At 51.9% G+C, this 18,549-nt stretch overlaps 5 protein-coding genes across 5 annotated transcripts; 2 read left to right on the forward strand and 3 right to left on the reverse strand.

Moving 5' to 3' along the window:
• Positions 1 to 880: 880 nt before the first annotated feature.
• J4E85_007872 (uncharacterized protein) lies at positions 881 to 2,192 on the forward strand (the record flags this gene model as incomplete). The annotated part of the gene is made up of 2 exons (XM_051472102.1): positions 881 to 1,365; positions 1,415 to 2,192. The coding sequence occupies 2 exons, from the start codon at positions 881 to 883 to the stop codon at positions 2,190 to 2,192; spliced, it is 1,263 nt and encodes a 420-aa protein (XP_051324299.1).
• Positions 2,193 to 2,436: 244 nt separating this feature from the next.
• J4E85_007873 (uncharacterized protein) lies at positions 2,437 to 3,393 on the reverse strand (the record flags this gene model as incomplete). Its single annotated transcript, XM_051472103.1, has 1 exon — positions 2,437 to 3,393. The coding sequence occupies one exon, from the start codon at positions 3,391 to 3,393 to the stop codon at positions 2,437 to 2,439; it is 957 nt and encodes a 318-aa protein (XP_051324300.1).
• A 434-nt stretch (positions 3,394 to 3,827) lies between these two features.
• J4E85_007874 (uncharacterized protein) lies at positions 3,828 to 4,441 on the reverse strand (the record flags this gene model as incomplete). Its single annotated transcript, XM_051472104.1, has 2 exons — positions 3,828 to 4,331; positions 4,388 to 4,441. The coding sequence occupies 2 exons, from the start codon at positions 4,439 to 4,441 to the stop codon at positions 3,828 to 3,830; spliced, it is 558 nt and encodes a 185-aa protein (XP_051324301.1).
• A 6,323-nt stretch (positions 4,442 to 10,764) lies between these two features.
• J4E85_007875 (uncharacterized protein) lies at positions 10,765 to 11,994 on the reverse strand (the record flags this gene model as incomplete). Its single annotated transcript, XM_051472105.1, has 1 exon — positions 10,765 to 11,994. The coding sequence occupies one exon, from the start codon at positions 11,992 to 11,994 to the stop codon at positions 10,765 to 10,767; it is 1,230 nt and encodes a 409-aa protein (XP_051324302.1).
• Positions 11,995 to 12,422: 428 nt separating this feature from the next.
• Positions 12,423 to 15,173, forward strand: J4E85_007876 (uncharacterized protein; the record flags this gene model as incomplete). The annotated part of the gene is made up of 2 exons (XM_051472106.1): positions 12,423 to 12,584; positions 12,636 to 15,173. 2 exons carry the CDS (start codon positions 12,423 to 12,425, stop codon positions 15,171 to 15,173), a joined length of 2,700 nt encoding a protein of 899 aa, XP_051324303.1.
• Positions 15,174 to 18,549: the final 3,376 nt, after the last annotated feature.

Below are 18,549 nucleotides of genomic sequence, written 5' to 3' on the forward strand. Positions count from 1 at the left end.
TCTGACTGGGGATCCGCCAAGCGCGAGGCTGAAGATTCGGTTGCGAATCTCAGCAGGTAGGCGAAGGAGGGGGGATTCTAGTGAGTTTCTGTTTGCCCTAGGTCGAAGGTCAGTGTCATTGTGTGTACCTACGGATATGGTATATCCTACAAGGCGACTTCCGAACCAATGGGCTCGACGTTGAGCAGACCGCTTTTGTGTTTGCGATAACCGCGTTGGCCACGGGCTGGTCTTTTGGGCTTGCCATTCAGACCATGGCGAGGAGCGACTTTTTGAGATCGCTGCGGCGGCATCTTGCGTTACTTGAACCGCTGATGTGTTGAGTGTTTTGAGTTGTGGCGGGGAAGCTGTCAGTGCGAAAGTGGAGGTGAGAAGGTCAAGGCAAACATGACAGAGGAGGAAAGTGCGATGGAAGCACGGGCCCTGTGCGCTTCTGTGTGCAGGAGTGAAAGTGAGAGTCTCGGAAAGAAGGAAAGCGTTATCAACAAGGAGCGCATACAAACGCGGCTATCCATCTAAGAGGATGACGTATGGTGAACTTACCTAGGCATGTATTCCTTTCGCTCGTGCAAGCCTGAAGGTTCTATCCATCGACCAAGGTGTGAAGATACATTCTCAAGCTTTCGAGAACAGAGACTGGTTCCAGATGTATTATCAAACGCGTCAGTTCGCATTTGGATTGACTTTAAGATAGCTGGAGGGTTTGCAGTAGAATGTCGAAGGCGAGATGTTGGAAGCGTGGAAGGCCCCGGGGAGCATCTCTGGAGAAGGAACAGGCGGATTACATAATGCGGCGGTCGGAGATGGCTGCCAGATTCGCCGATGACTCTGGAGCTTCGCGTGTCCGACATCATCATCGCTTGCACCCAATCTCACCATAATGGCGTCGCGCACACGGCTGGCAGCCACTACGGCTTCCGGACTATTGCGAAGCTCAAGACCACTCGCAACCTCAAGGATATCGCCGCTCGCTGCTGCTTTGACAACATCCTCCGCCCGCAGCTTCTCGCAACTCAACTCGCATTCCGCCTCAGACCCGACCAACATCTTTGCCTTCCAAACCGGCTCCAAGTCGGGTGGCGTTCCTTCGTACTTCTCAACACAGAACCGTCGGCCTGCAAATACAATCATCCGGTTCGTGCCACAGCAAACAGCATGGATTGTAGAGCGCATGGGAAAGTTCAACCGCATACTGGAGCCTGGTCTTGCCATCTTGGTACCCTTCATTGATAGGATAGCCTACGTCAAGAGCCTCAAGGAAAACGCCCTCGAAATCCCCAGCCAGAGCGCCATCACCGCCGACAATGTCACATTGGAGCTGGATGGTGTTCTGTACACCAGGGTCTTTGACGCATACAAGGCGAGGTGAGCATGTCACATGTTTGCGTGTAGCGAGGATGCTGACAGCCCATAGTTACGGTGTAGAAGACGCAGAGTACGCCATCTCCCAACTGGCACAAACCACGATGCGCTCCGAAATCGGTCAACTCTCCCTCGACCACGTCCTCAAAGAACGCGCCAACCTGAACGCCAACATCACCGCTGCGATCAATGAGGCAGCACAAGACTGGGGTGTCACCTGCCTGCGATACGAGATCCGTGACATCCACGCACCCGAACCCGTTGTCGAAGCCATGCACCGCCAAGTCACCGCCGAACGGTCGAAGCGAGCTGAGATTCTGGAATCAGAAGGTCAGAGACAATCTGCTATCAACATCGCTGAGGGAAAGAAGCAGTCGGTTATCCTGGCTTCCGAGGCCTTGAGGGCTGAGCAGATCAACATGGCCAACGGAGAGGCTGAGGCTATCTTGCTCAAGGCTACTGCGACTGCCAACGGAATCGACGCAGTTGCGCGATCCATCTCCCAAGGTGGCGGCGCAGCACAAAACGCCATCTCGCTTTCTGTTGCTGAGAAGTACGTTGACGCATTCGGCAACTTGGCTAAGGAGGGCACAAGCATTGTCGTTCCCGGCAACGTCGGCGATATGAGCGGCATGATTGCAAGCGCCATGGCAGTATACGGCAACGTCAACGCTTCCCAAGCAAAGGCGCAAGCATCGAAGATGGTCGAGGGCGGAAGCAGCAAGAAGGTTCAAGAGCTCCAAAGTAAGCTGAATGATGCTGAGAGCGGATCCAACCAGATGCACAACGAGATCAACAGGGTCATGGACGAGAGGCTGAGCAAGAGGTAGTCAGCGACCTTGTATGAGAGACGATGGGATAGGAACGGGATACGACTGTACATTATACCACGCTGTATAAATAGCAACGAGCCGCAAGCGACCGCGTCGGGGTTATTGGATATGGGATACCACCCAAAAGCAAGCATCATTCGCGGAGTCTTCTCTCTTCTTCCACTTTGGAACTCCACTTTTCGCATGTCTATAGGGAATAGCGAACTTAACTACACTTTCACCTCAACCTTCATCCCGCAATCTAAACTAACCGCTCTACAGCCTCAGCAGCCAAAACCGCAATCTGCTTCCCATCCTCCCAAATCCAATCATGCCCACCCTTCAAATCCCTTACATTCACCACTCTTCTCCCCTCCTCTTTAACCTCATCTTCATCATCCCCTACTTCCATAACGATATTCCACCCCTCCCTATCCAGCGTAACACACATAACATCCCTCTGCGCCCTCTCCACCAACTCATCCTCATAGCTATGACATAGCATCAGCAGCTTCCCCTCTGGCCACTGCTCTTTATTATATCCCCCCGCAACAGGCGACACAGCCTGCCACTCGATGTACCCTGACCTCTCACCAAAAGCGCCCCTCACAAACTCTTTGTAAATTTTCGAGATGTATTCTGGTGTCGTAGGCGGGAGGTGGTTCCGTATCATGAGCGGTAGACTGTATATACCTGATATCAAGATCATGGCTTCAGGAGCCGGCGAAGGGGCAAGGTCGGGTGTAAGTCCTATACCGGAAAGGAGTTGGCATAGTAGGGTTGCGCCGCAGGAATGGCCTATTCCTATCCATCGCTTGACGTTGTATTCGCGCTGGAGATACTGGATTCCGCGGGCGACGTCGCGGATGTGTTGCGGGTGTCTGGCTGAGCGCTCTGGGTCGTTGGGCGCACTTGGTTGCGTCGCGTGGTCGGGGTATGGCGAGAGTCTGTAATTCAGACTTGCGATTCCGCCGATTTTGGCCAGAGTAGAGGCGTGCGAGGCGACGAGGTGGGTGATGGTGGGTGTGAAGCTAGGGGCTTCAATGAGGGGGTCGCGCCAGGCACCGCCGTGGATGTAGATTAGCCATGGCGCATTGTTGCTGGGTTTGGATGTGGCTTCCTGGGGTTCGGGGAGCCAGATGTCGAGCGTTTGGAGGCGACTTGGGGGATCGCTGTAGGGGATTGAAGGGATGTGTCTGGGGAATGGGGTGGCTGTCATGTTTTAGTTTGATTGGGAGGAGTGGTTGGCGGGGTGTGCAGGTGCCAAACTTTGAGGTGTGCCGAGGTCGGTCAATATTTTTACGTTTGTAGTTCGATGAACCTTAAGTTGAAAGTTAGACTTTGTATACTCGACAAGAAAACATCGCAAGCATGGAAGAAGTGTTTTGAGTATGAATGTTTGATATATTTTCCCATCCAGTACACAAAAAAGAGTACTACCAACCTCATGACCATTGGTTTCATCCAAGCCATGACTAAACTAAACAGACATTATTCCCGTCAAAGACACATGCCAGTGCCGACGCCCATGGTATTGCGATGCAGGTGTGTAACGCAATGCTAATGCAAAACCCAAGGTATCTCAAGGACCGCTATCCTCATAAAAATAAACTCTCGAAGCTAAAACGACAAAACAATTGGTGTGGGGAGCGTTCACAAGAACGCGGCCATGAAGGCACCGAAGCCAACGATGCTACCAGCGGCAGCCTTGACATTGACGGCAGCACCGGTGGCGTCAGCACCATCGGCGCCAGTGCCAGTGGCATCAGCATCAGTGCCAGTAGCGTCGGCACCGGTGCCAGATGCGTCGCTGCCGCTGCCGGTAGCATCAGCATCGGAAGCAGTGGGCGAGGCAACAAGAGCAACAGTGGTGCTGTTGTTGGCGCTGACGGTAACAGTGCGGGTGGAGTTGACCATGGAGCCAGTGCCGGTTCCAGCGAGGGTAAGAGTGTGGACACCAGGGCCGACAGCGGGGATGTCAGCGGGTACTGGCTGAGTGGTAACGGCAGCGGGCTGGCTGGTTACGGCATCGGGCTGAGTAGCGATGGAAGTATCAGCAGCGGGCATGCCAGTAACGACACCGAGAGAGTTGGTCTGGGTGAGGTAGGTGGTCTGGGGAGCCGGGTCGATGGACGATGAAGGGGCAGAGGAAGAGTCCTAGATGAAAATCAGTGATCTGTTCTGCACGGATCGTGAAATGATGATGAACATACCTGAGCCGACGCAACGGCGAAAGCAACAGCGGAGACGAAGATGGAGGCGCGCATATTGACGGTTGTGTGTTGTTTGTTTGGAAACGATTGATCTCTCTAAACGATAGTCTTTGACTGAAGATATATCAAGTCGTGAGGATGCGATGAAGACGATGCGAGTAGTGATTGAGTGATGCGAGATGAGAAACAAACTTCAAGCTTTGCGCGAGACGCGTCCTCCTTTTATTGCCTCTGCTGCCATTTCACCCGCACCCAAGAAACAAGCATCGGAGCTAACCCTGGCCCTGGAGCGCCACTTTGACCCGGCAACCAGCCCTAACGCGAGCCCCATGCTATCCCGGAACAGGCGAACTGTCGACCTGACATGGCCTTAGCGGTTCTCCACAGCCAATTATAGAACCCTCCGTGGCGAGGATGTTTCGTGTTCGTGATGTGGGCGGAGATTTTTTCATTCAATGGTCTTCTGCTTCCAGGCATCCAGATGGCGATCTTATAAACGTCTTAGACATGGATGCCTGAACGTCGCTGCGGTGAGAGTCAAGATGGGAGCTTGTATTCCGTGGCGCCGACTCGGGTGGTCAGCCTCAGGCGCTTGCGGTCGGGCACTGTGCCTCGAGATTTTCCCAGCCATGCCCCGGGTTTCAGGAACCAATTCGCTTCTTCCAGCCCGTGTGGTTCCACCAAACAAACCATGTTCCTATAGGAACAATGCACATCTTGTCGTCATTTCCCCAGCCAATGGCCTGTTACCCTGACACATCCTCCACTTTCCATCGTTTTTTGCCCATGCAGCATGCGGCCTCATGCGCGCCCGTCGAACGTCAAACGTCAAACGGCGCACCACCAACCACGCGTTGCTTTCCCAACCATGTTTCCAACCACGCGCACATGCGCGCCGACCTCGCTATACTGATACATAATCGATACCGTGCCGCAAACGCTAGGCCCCAGAAACACACCACGACAGGTTAGTATGCCGCAGGTGCAAAATCGTCGCGTTGTTGTTGGCAAGACTAATTACGCGTCCAATGAAGTTAGCTCCTAAAATTAGTTGTCTTGTCGGCGTGACCTCGTGTCGAGAAGATTCGCTGTCTTGTGTGTGATGCCACCTCGGCGGCCGTGCGCCTTCGTAAAGCGCGGGCTGAGCAAGGGGCCTGGATCCGAAAACGGGACCCGAGCCGGTCTGGCCTGAGGCTCATTTCTGATTTCATGCGAAAAGGGTGGTGATGCGAGCGGGACGTTGCGATCGGGACGGTGGGACGATTGTTGAGGACGTTGGTTTTCTCGTATCTTCGGTGGTCCGCAACTGAAAGTTCTCGCAGCCAGCAATTGTTGTGTTGACGCGCTTGCTGGATGGGAGTGCCAAGCCCCAAGCGGAGAAGGTGCCGGGTCGTCACACCTCAACCTCACCAGGCCTTCAACACGTTTGCAACCGTCTCACGAAGAAAAGACGCCTCACAGGGCGCAGTCCCCGATATACTGTCTCCTCCAGGCGCCCGACACAATTAGTGATCCACCATTTATGGGCATGGTGGCGCTGATACGGTCATCTCAGAAGAGGCTTTGCGGATGACCTCGCTGACTACCATGTCTTACAGATGAAGACCATCAAGATGCGAGGAGGCTACAATCAACCCACAGGGCACGAATCAGCTCAGGCCAGCTCACCAGGCCAGCTACCGCTGTTCAATTCTCAAAACATTTACATCCCCTCATATCTCAGACCGAATTTGCGAAAGCCTTTGAATTTGCACTCAACCGCACGTGTATACCTCTCATGAGCGAATAATGGCCCTATGGAAAACCAGATCGACTTAGTAGAGCCTCATTGGCTTCTGTTTCACTGGCTACATCCAACAGAAGTCTATCATAGCCATCTTTCGGCTTTCCAACTCCTCAATAACCTTTTCAAATATAGCTTTGTACCGCTCCGTGTCGAAAGTTCCTGGTAAGTAATCCCAACGTGGGGGGGAGGCCCTGATGCACAAGCGTCCACCATACCTCTCCATGGGCTCCGCCGCTGTAAGCATTATATACCGTAAGTGTACCGGGATCGCTTCCCAATCTTTCTCATGCATCTTCTTGCGATTGTACCGAATGCGTCCCAATATATGGCCCGGCCAAATGGTAAGATGCACTGTGCTGTAGAAACCTGCGAGGGGTACACCGAAAGCGTGTGAGTGTGCTGTACCGAAGTGGAACAGTGCGTTGGAATCGACAAAGATCGTACGCGCTGTCTCCCTTGCAATTTTGTATCTCGCTCGCTCTACGAGAGCGGCTACCATTTCCGGATGCGCATATTTATGCCTCATCAAGTGCGGCGTGTCGAAAACCGGGTACGGCAGCTCAAGGTTTCCGGTTCTTCGATGGTCCTGCTCTACTGCTACTGAGTCTATCCTCGCCCATGCTAACCTCAGTATCTGATCATGCAGGCTACATTCCTTCCAAAAGGTGGGACATTGGCTGACGGTTCCTTGGGTGCGTTCTCTGGCCATACGTTCACCCCACTGAACTTCCAAGTTGATGTGGGATTGTATACCATCCTGCAGGCTCACCCTATCCTGGCGATAAAGCACATATGGCTCAAATGTGTAATCACGCACATGAAGCTTATGCGTGCCACCGAGCAAGTGATCGAAAACGAGGTCCTGGAGTTCTTTCGGTAGAGCATTGACTCTTGATGTGAGCGAGCGACAACTGCTATAAGCATATCTAGGGAGACCGGCGTTTCCCATCATCGAACGAATAGCTCTGCGATAGTATTAGTTCCATGGTCTCCATGCGGTAACTTCTCACTTCAGCCTTACTTGATGCACATGGATAGCTGCCGCTTTAAACATTGAAGCATCCATTGGTAGGTCCTCCTTATCCTGCAAGCATACGGAAAATCCGGGTCTCCAGGTCGGTTCAACCGCCACATTTCCGTCGTCGCCTCCTTGACTTTTTCTTCCATGGATAGAGCACGCGCACTGAAGACTCGTCGCGTAGCCAAGAGGCGCTTCCATCGTTTGACAACGGCGGGGGTGAAGCCTATTGCCTCGTTCAGGTCTGGGTCGTACGGGATGATGCAGCTCATTTGGTGAGTAGTATGGTAAGTGGGGGTGAAGATAGACATATTGTTCGAATGTTCACAGCTGAAAAATGTCAAGTGAAGAATTTGTTTAGCATTTTTATATGTGATGTGAAGAGTCTGTACTTTCGACTTGACTCACAAGTGATGTACCGTACCATGGTTCGACAGGCGGAGCCAGCCAACGGACGTCGAGGTATAGCATCAACATTGGTCACAGAAACGTTTGCCGCGATGCATCGTATGCGCTACTTGGCGATCATCTTTGGTATAAGAACTTATGCGATTACTGAGAGCAAAAAGCCCAGAAAGTGCTTTCGGCTATTCTACGGTAGGCTCCATCGCTCTTGAATTCGCCTAGTCTTGTGTTCGCGATAACATTCTTCCATCCGGATACTTTCCTTGGCTGCAAACTTATCACACATCCGGCTTCCGTACTCACATGCTTCGCGCATGAACAGACGGTCGACAGTGGCAAGCTGAGCCAGGAAGGGCTGGTAGTGAAACACGTCTCTGTCATTGCGAATTCGCCGTAAGCTCTCACGGACCATCAAGGAGTGCCTGTTGTTGCCTGCAGAATTGGGAGTTATGAACAGTAGGCCGCAGTAGCCTGTACCTGTGCCCATGCATATAAGCCGTGGGATTTACGCTTCCTTGCCTGGTCGCTCGACAGTCTATTTCTCCTCAACACTAGGAGAATCCAACCGCTGTAGTCTTACACGCGCATCAGTTTTGACATCCGCCCGCTATGCCACCAGAACTATCACCAGGAGCCACTTCAATCATGGCCGCGCCCTCGACACCGTCCAACAGCATACCTTCGAACACGTCCTCGAACATTCTATTCTGTCTTCCTCCCGAACTCCGTCAAATCATCTTCTCGTATCTTGGGTACCCCGTTGGAGGACATATATGGATTAACTGTGACGAATACCCTTATCGCAGAAAGGCTGTCCGACACAAATTTTGGAAGTGTCCGAAAAGGGCCCATGAAGACGAATGTAACATCGAAGTGCGTCACAAGATTGCGAAGGTGCGATTTGATGACTGTTATCCAAGCAAGGGCATGTCGGCTCATATCGAACTCAAGCCCCGTCAATTATATCGTACTCAGATAATGGAGCTAAGTCTACTCAGGGTAGACAAGAGACTTAGGACGGAGCTCATGTACCTGGTGTTTGGAAAGAATGACGTAGAGTTCTATGGGCCCTTGACAGACGACACTGCCTTCCAGTTCGACGACAGCTGTCGGCCCCGTTGCGCGATCGAACCAAGTTGCTTAGGCCTAATTCCTTCGACACTAACACATATGACGTCCATCATTCTACTTGGCAGTTGTCACGGCCATACAGGGCGCGAGTACGCATGGAAAGAAGACTGCCAATCTCTTCAGTTCATCGCTAGGCACGCTATCAATATGCGGTGTCTGACTTACAGTACGTGGGAAGGCTCGTGTTACCGGATGTCTACCGAAGGCATCATGGCGCTGGTACAGACGATTCGGGAGTTCACAGTGACCGCAAAAAAGCTCGAGAGAGTACGAATTCTGTTGACGAGTCGTTTTGGCTTTTCTGAGAAAAAATGGAAGAAGGAGATTGTGGTTTTAGACAAACCCCAATGGGGTGCGGTTGTGCTTGAAGTTTGGCAGATTCTGGACGAACTTAGGAATGAGGAAGAAACTCGCTCGGAGCGTTATGAGGCTGAGATAGCTATGGAGTATTTTCGGATACTTCCAAGGCGCCGTAGACGTCTATGAGACGGAGTTTAGCGATTGCGGTGGCTGCATACAGCGAATACAAAGGCATCTGGGTTTTGTTTCTCCATCAAGATTACAATACAGAAGTCATCCGGTTTATCTGCATATCTTTTAGCTTGTAGAAAGTGTGAGTGTCAAGCAAATAACCTTCACGGGGTGAGAAGTAGACGAATGACTCAAACTTGGCGCTCCCATGGCCAACGAGATCTCCCGCAGACCGTGCGGGCTTTCTTGCCTGCACGAGTTGTGGATAAACCTTGATAGGCAGTAATAGCCCGTGCTCGCCCGCGTGCTCTCATAAACTCAGCCATAAGTTAGGCACTTCCTGATCTTTCGCACCCAATCGTCAACACCTGTGCTCACTTGCTCTTCAGTGCAATGCTACAGCACCTTCGCGTCCTCGTCTCTTCATTTATGCCACCAATACTACGATCTATGACCAAGCCGGATCTAATGTTGCCCTCGTCGCCGCCGCCCATCGTCGCGTCTACGAATGCGTCTACGGATATGTCTACGAATGCGTCCCCGGATTTCTTCTCTCGTCTTCCTGCCGAAGTACGCGATATGGTGTACTCTCACCTCGGCTTCCCTGTCGGAGGCTACGTCTGGATCGACTGCCCTGGCTACTGGTGCAACGATTGCTCCTACGCGTCACACTTCACCCACGATTCCAATAGCAAGCATCCAAGAATGCGGCACGCAAGCAACGGGGTATTCCAAGTGCGCCGGAAGATTAAGAACTTGCAGTTCTCCTGCAGGCAACGGAATATGGAGGGCATGCGTGCTTGCCTGGTTAAGCCCAATGACGGTGACGGTGACGATTCATCGGATGACCAAGATGTTTGGGTAAATGCTTTCAATTACTGGTACCTAACGGAGATGAGCATACTTGGCGTGAATAAGGAGATCCGATCTGAGCTTCTGGATCTGATGTTTGGACGCACTGAGATCGATTTCGACGATGTGCTGACATTGAGGCCCTTCCCTCAGATTCCTTTCGCGTTACCTCCTCGCGTCCAATGGCCAGATACGTTGTTCTGGCTGCGCCTTCTCCCTTCGACATTGGCACACATGACATCAATTACTATCTCGTCGGGGCAAGGACCAGAGGGAGACTACCGGGCTCTTTCCTTCATCGCTACACACGTAATTAACTTGCGACGATTGACCTTCGTATGGTCATATTACTATAAGGATATCGACATGGCCAACCGTCTAGTGGAGACGCTCGAGCATGTTGATATGATTGCAAAGAAGCTCCAGACGCTGCGGATTGTCGTAAAAGGGAAAAACCCGACCATAAACGATCAGACATTTATACTAGAAAGGCCAAAATGGGGCTTTACTAGGTCAGATATTTGGTGGCTGGTGGACGGAGTAAGAAGGAGAAGGTGAATAACAGGAACGAAGTAGGGCATTCAAGTAGCCGATAGGGCGAGATGTGAGGTTTTATGACTTGTAGATGGAAGCGCATACTTGATAGAAGCCATGGAATACCTTCACGATGAAATTCTGGAATACACAGTCGTGTCGAAACCTACGTAACATGATCTATGCTACCTTGTTCGTGACTTCGACGAACTTTTGCCACTCGCTGTACGCCGCTCCACTCGAGATTGCCCACTTGGCTCTCCGGACACCCTCTTTCCAGCGTCCACCTCCAGGGCCAACTTCCTTGATGACGTTTCCATCATCACCTTCGCCCATGTCGCTTGTATCAGCATCGCAGATACCACTGATAACGAACAACGCCGCGGTGTTAATGTAGACGAAGTGTAGGATCGGGTCATCCGGTGGAACCTCACCCATCAGAATCTTCATCAGAATCTGGGCGTTCTGTTCGGGCGATTGTCCGGGGCTGACTTCGCTCAGTGGGTGCTCGGGTAGTCCGAAGTCCGCTGGCGTTACAGTGAAGTAGTTGATGTTGGTTTCCCCTGTAGAGGGATCTTCGACCAACCGCCAGCAGTGCGTTGGTCCAGCGCAAGAAAGCTCATCCAGTTCCTCGTCACCGCAGATGATCATGCCCTTTCTGCAGCCAGATTGCTTCAGCGACTCGGCGAAGTCGGGTCCAATCTCCTTTCTTGCTACACCTAGCACTCGCGCTTCAATCAAGTCGTGTAGCGGGTTTGCTAGTGGTCCGAGAAGGTTGAAGATGGTGCGCCAGCCCAGTTGCCTTCGGATGGAAGCAGCGTGTCTGGCTCCAGGGTGGAAGATTGGGGCGAATAGGAAAGCGTAGTTTGTCTTTGAGTAGATTTCGTAGATAGTCTTTGGTGCGATAGCGGTGATGACCGGTGGTTTAGGAGGTGCGCAGGACAGGAGATCTGCTGAACCAGAGCGTGATGTCGACGCTTTGTTGCCATGCTTTGCGATCATGAGGAGGGCACTGGCGAGGATGGACGAGGTAGTGCTGATGTTAAAAGTGTTGTGCGAGTCGCCTCCTGTACCGACTATGTCGCACAACCCTCCCTGGTAGGAACCCTCTTTCCTTCCCCGTTGGCTGATGAGTTCTTGAAGACCCTTGACGTCAATACCAGTAGCATAGTCGCGCATCGCCTTGGAGCATTTTGCCAATACTTCTGCTTGTCTGTCTTGGTCTGTGAAGTGGAGACATGTCAACAGCGCTCCAGTCTGAACTTCGGATAGACTGTTTGTGAAGATCAAGGAGAGGGCTGCTGCAATCTCGTCGGCTGTTGGTTTGGTCGTCGGTGACTCATGCCACAGTCGTTTGAGCAGAGGTGTGATGGATATTTTGGAATCCTCATCACCAGCTTCGGTAGCCATGATGTGGAATGGTAGTCGTGGTCCTTGCGCGCTTGCCTTACTCCAGCATATGCGAGCTGGCGGGGTAGTTGGTGGGGGATGTGTTGGTAGTGACGACGTATACCAAGTGGTGTTCTTGGTATGTCGAGGTTAGGACCGAATTGATGTGTGATGTAAAAGACCCTGAATCAAAGCAACCAGTTGAGTCACAGCATGGCCGCACGGAGGTGCTTCCAAAGTCCGCATTTGTGTCGCAATATGCACCACGATGAAGGCTCCACCGCGCTAGTCCGCAAGCCGTTAGCCACACAAAACGCCGATGCCAAGGCCTCCAAAATCTCGACTCAGTGCTCTCGCGAGCGACTGGAATCTTTTCAAGGTCATGACGGTCAGAGTTTCTTCTCTGACGGACCTTGTAGCTCCACCCTCCGCGACACCGACCAAACCAAATGGGGCAGAAGCGAACCCATGCCGAGACCAAGGATGGCTTCAAGAAGCCTTCTCCGGATAAGAACCGGATGAGCGCGAAGAACGACAGGAAGCATGGCGCGCGCAACGACAAGAAAGACACGCGCAAAGACGGTGACGCGAAGAAGCCGCGGTCGCAGCTGGTGCGCATTATCAAGAGAAGAAAAACTCATCACATTGCTAACTTTGCATAGCTGCTCAAACCGCAGCCGGAATGGCATGCGATAGAGTTGCCAGCGCTCCCGACCGTCGAGAATCCCACGATCCCGCCCCGTTACATCATCGACAACATCCACGAATATGCCATCAAGCTCCTCGACGCCGAGGCTAGCGAGTATGCCACTACCCACTTGGCCAAGGACTCGTCGCATAAGTTCATGTCGACTGTCATGGAGTCTGGTACCATGGAGGATAAGGTGTCCGCGTTGACCTTGTTGGTTCAAGAGTCGCCGCTGCACACGCAAAAGGCTTTCGGACAGCTTATGGGTCTATCGCAGAAGAAGAGCAGAAATGCTGCCATGCAGGCTTTGGCTGCGCTGAAGGATTTGCTGGGTCAGGGCGTTCTACTGCCACCAGACCGAAAACTCAAGGCTTTTGCGCGACAGCCAGGCCTGACCGCCGCACTGCAAGGAAAGAATGTACAGTGGAGAGCAGGCGACAAGCTGCCGGGCGCTCTGGAGAAGACACACCTGATCGTCTGGGCATACGAAGACTGGCTGAAGAAACAATACTTTGAGCTGCTGAAGATCCTGGAAACATGGTCCAATGACGAGGTCGAATACTCGCGCAACCGTGCCGTCACATATGTCTGGGAGCTGTTGAAGGAGAAGCCCGAACAGGAAGAGAATCTCTTGCGCCTGCTCATCAACAAGCTTGGAGACAAGGAAAAGAAGGTCGCGTCAAGGGCGTCTTACCTGCTGCTCCAGCTCCAGATTACCCACCCGCTCATGAAGAACGTCATCATCAGCTCCATCGAATCCGATCTCATTTTCCGACCGAACCAGAGCGGCGTTGCCAAATACTACGCCATCATTACTCTCAACCAGACCGTTCTCAGCTTGAAGGAGCCCGAGGTCGCCAACAAGCTTATAGAAATCTACTTCAGCATCTTCCTCGGGCTGCTGAAGAAGCAGAAAGAGCACGAGAAGGAAGAGAAGAGGATAAACAAGTACGGTCACGTTCAGGGAGGTGGTGGTCAGCCTGGAAAGATGGCCAAGCAGAAGGCTGAAAAGGCGGCAACCATGGCCTTCAAGGTCGAGGACGAGTCGCGAGAGAAGCTGATCTCTGCCATCTTAACAGGTGTCAACCGCGCATTCCCATTCGCCAAAACCGACGACGCAAAGTTCGAGGAGCAGTTGAACATGATCTTTGAAGTGACGCACTCTTCCAACTTCAACACCAGCATACAGGCCATGACGCTCATTCAACAGATCTCCGCAACGAAGCACTACTCCGCAGATCGCTTCTACAGGACTTTGTACGAATCTCTTTTGGATCCACGATTGATGACAACTTCAAAGCACATCATGTTCTTGAACTTGCTGTACCGCTCGCTCAAGGCCGATACCAGTATCAAGCGTGTCAAGGCCTTCGTCAAGCGCTTACTCCAGATCATCCACATGCACGAGCCGCCTTTCATCTGTGGTGTTCTGTACCTCGTCAACGAACTGATAGCTACCTTCCCGACCATCAAGACCATGTTGTCAACGCCTGAAGACCATGCCGATGATAGCGGCGATGAGCACTACGAGGACGTCGATGAGGACAAGGAGCCAACGACTAAGAAAGTGGAAGAGAAGCCTGCACAAGTGACCTATGACTCCCGGAAACGAGACCCAGAATACGCGCATGCTGATCTGTCTTGCCTATGGGAGTTGCTGCCACTACAAGCCCACTACCACCCTTCTGTTCACGTCCTAGCCTCCAAGATTGTCAACCAGGAACCCATCAAGGAGAAGCCTGACCCGACTATCTACACTCTCATGAACTTCCTCGACAAGTTCTCCTTCCGCAACGCAAAGACCAAGGCACCAGGTATACATGGTTCGTCGATCATGCAGCCTATGTCTGGAACTTCCAAGGCCGCGTCTTACCTCATCACCGCCCGCGACGGCGACCGCACGCACGACCCGCTCAATTCCGAGCAGTTCTGGCGACGCAAGGTCGACGATGTCCGTGTCGATGAAGTCTTCTTCCACACATATTTTGAGAAATCCGGCAAAGCCAAGCAAGCTGACAGGAAGACGAAGAAGAAGAATAAGAACAAGGACGACAGCGATGAAGGAAGCGACGATGATGATGAGATCTGGCAGGCGCTTGTCAAGAGTCGTCCGGATGTTGAAGGCGATGGTGGTGACGATGACGACCTCAGCGACTTCGACATGGACGACATGATGAGCGACGATGAAGCTGGAGGAATGGACGGCGGTGTTGAACTCAACCTCGGTAGCGACGATGATGAGGCTATGGCGGAAGAGGAAGAAGAAGAGGCTGCCGGTGGCCAGCACCAAGACGACGATGACGATGACTTTGAGAACTTCGACCTCGACGATGAAGACGCCTTCATGGACAGCGACGCCGACGTTCCAGTCGAACTCAACCTCGGCGACGATAAAGACGAAGACAAGGACAAGGACGGCCGCAAGAGCAAGAAGAGAAAGCTCAAGAGCCTGCCCACTTTCGCTTCTATGGAAGACTACGCGAAGATTATCGGCGATGACGATAGCGAGTAGCTGGGTCTTTTGTAGGGCGTACGGAAAAGCAGGTGCGAGTTAGTCTTGTAGTAATGCTGATGCGGTTCATCGAGTGGCGTTATGCGTCTTGTCCATGGCTTGAGTTTTATTGTAGATATCCCATACCCTTGTAATGGACGAGTTCATAGACCATGACGAGTGTGTTCATTGCTGTTACTGATGTTTGGGTGCATGCACTAGATGTGTTGTTCATCTTGACTCCTACCCATATTCGCGTAGTGCTTCAACGCCCGTCAGTCGGCCCACACCTACATTGTCAAATGTGCATTGTATTTGTTTGGGTACCTCAAATCCGATCTCTTTGGGTTGAGCCAGGATGTCTGGATACTACAATGATTGCAATATCTAAGCAAGATACGAGAGTGAGATAGAAACCCCACATATCCCGTATCGAAGAAGTAGATAACACACTTGACAAACCCGGTGTTGGAAGAGGATGGCAAGTACGTTTCTAGATCTGGCTTCACAAGCTTTCGAGATTCCTAAGCATACAAAGTAGTACTTACTGTAACAACATACTACACCGGCTACAGAAATATCATATAGAAAGTCCATACATCTGTCAAACAGAATGTACATTGTGTAGGACGAACATCCCATCCACAATCCCTGTCCAGGTTCTGGCGTTTGCGGATACTTTGAGAAGATGAGAACGGGGTGGATGGCGCGCATTTGAACTCAGAGCCCCTTCCTCCCCTCTTATAGCATTGCCCCATCCACCCAGATGTAGATGTAGAACGAGGAATCTCACGAACAGAAATCTGGGGGCATATCCAACACCCCCAAAACTTCACATTGCCACGACGTCCTATCGCCATCGCCATCCCGTGTCTCAAGCTCAACAGCCTCACTCTTTCGAGTCCATCCCGTCCCTCGAAGCCCAACAGCAACACTCATGCAACTCCATCCCGTCTCTTGAAGCCCAACAACAACCACAACACGCATCCAAATCTCATTCAAACCTCATGAAAGCATCATGTCCCGAGGTCGTCCTCACGATCACTAAACCTCTGCATCGGCGTTCAAGACCGAGAAAGCCATCTCGCATGGTGTACCATGCGAATGTTCATGTCAAGGTGTAAGAACCCAAGAAGCCCAAGCACCCCAAGAACCCTTTTACGGATTAATGATCAAGGCCTCGCCCAACCCGCCTCGCCTCCCCCCGCGCACTTCCCCGTTCCGACAACCACTACTTTGTATAGCGCGCGCGTACAGCCTCAATCTCCGCGTTTCAACTACAACTATACCTAATTCACAGATGTGAAAACTAGTCTATGCAGGAAATAGTCATGGTCTCCCTGCTTCCAAGTACGCGATCTAGATTTCGTATTAACCATTACCATTACTATGCGCATTTACACAGAAACCAGAAACTAGTCTATGCAGGAAATAGGCATGGTCTCCCTGCCTCTGAGTACGCGATTTACCTCCACATCACCTACCCATTCTACAACAGAAGCGAAAACTAGTCTATGCAGGAAATAACAATGGGGCTCCCTGCTTCTAGTACATAGATTCAGCTCAGCCCCGCGTACTTTGCTCTGACAACAACATGACACCTGGGCATGTCCATGGGTATGGTGAGCGGCGAGAACTCCGCGTGAGGAGCATTTACCACTTGACTACTGCGTCTATTCCAGCCCGTGCTGACCAATTTATCACTTGACCATTTCTATAGGAGAAGGAACTAGTGATGCGCGAGATGACTACGGTCTCCTTGCTTTGGATACATATTTCAGGCCGCCAGGTCACCACTTTGACTTGGAGATAAGCGAATACACTACTTCATGATCGTTCGAGTAGTCTGCAGTAGACAGCAAGTCGCGTATGCGATATCATTACAAAGTCTAGAATTAGGCCTGTGTTGGGACAGGGTACCGCCCAGTTCGGTTGACCATGGTAAGTCATGTCTCAGGCCTGAGCATTTTGTAATTCCGAAAGGAGAAGGAGTGCATGTGCATGAATATCGCGCGACAACCGAAGATCTACTTTCAACACCCTGGCTCTGGATCTGATCTGATCTGGATTGAGATGCGCTCCGGAGAAATATTGATTAAGCGAAGAGTTTATCTGGTAACATGCAAAGGAGATACTGTACGAGTGCGGGAGCATGCTCTGAATCCGGGCTAGAAGAGATATTGTTGAGAGTTACGAATTACGACGTAGGAGTGCATCATTCCATACAGAACGTTGTAATTGGAGTCGCCAACGAATCGCATCTACCTACCCGATCTCCATCTCCCCAGCGGAACTTTCACCCGCGACCAATGCCACAAAACATAACATCCCGCGCAACAGCCAAGTGACAAGGTACACAATCCATCCGGCAGGTGGATTTTCGCGTACGCCACCCTTACCCAAAGACCATCACCATCTCCAGTAGCAATGACGGGCATCTCACACATGAAATTCGGGGGCGTTGGGGGACATGCATTCTGACTCGGCATCTTGAGTCGCAGCAGACCACGAATAGAAATAGCAATTGGGCCTACTATATACCCCCGGCGATGATAACGTCAAACAATGCAAGTGGGGACCGACGTTCCCGGGATCGCAAAGACTCTCCGTTCGATGTTCGGTAATTAAGCGAAAGAAACGGATGTCCCGATGCAACGCGTAAGTTTTTCGCTTTCGCATTGGGGGTGCGCGGGTTGTAGTGGGGATATGAGCGGGTTGGTGGTAGGAAATCTATGAGGCGGAAGAGTGTCATGTGTAAAAGATACCAAGGAGAGCAAGCCTCAACCGAGCAATGACAAGGGGGTTGGTTGGACCGCGGATGTGATGCGATGTGATGTGTGACACGGAGGAGACGCCCGGTAGAAGACGTCAGAGGGACGACTCGTTGCGCTCGCTTATGCCGGTCATGATGCTTGTGAGTCGGCCTCTTGCTCGGTGTAATGAGGTCAGGCTGAGTCTTGACATCGCGAAGGAATGCTGCGTGACTGTTGAGCTTTGCAGAAGGTGTGGATTTTCGCTTCAGTTGCTTGGGGCGGAATCTTGGAGGTGTAACTTGATGGGGTTGTCGATGCGCGTTTCAGCTCAGCGATGCGCGGTCACGACTCGCATTATTTATGATGCGCATCATACGATGGTTTGACAGCGGACGGCTTCGTCGCTACCAGGAGACATGCTATGGGTCATCGAAACCGCGGTGACTGCAGTGGAAGTTGACCGATTATTGACAGCTACATTTCCTTGCATTGCGTAAGCTACACAAAGGACAGACCTACGCCATGGTCCGTATGTCTTGTGGTCAACGATGGTCCAGATCTGCCACTGTTCAAGGGATGCAATGCTGACCAACCCCAACCCCTTGCAAACCGGATACCGACCTCTTCCGGCATGCATCATGACA

This window comes from Alternaria conjuncta, assembly GCF_024043145.1.
Source record: "Alternaria conjuncta strain BMP 0040 chromosome Unknown scaffold_11, whole genome shotgun sequence".
In the NCBI taxonomy this organism is placed as follows: Eukaryota; Fungi; Ascomycota; class Dothideomycetes; order Pleosporales; family Pleosporaceae; genus Alternaria; species Alternaria conjuncta.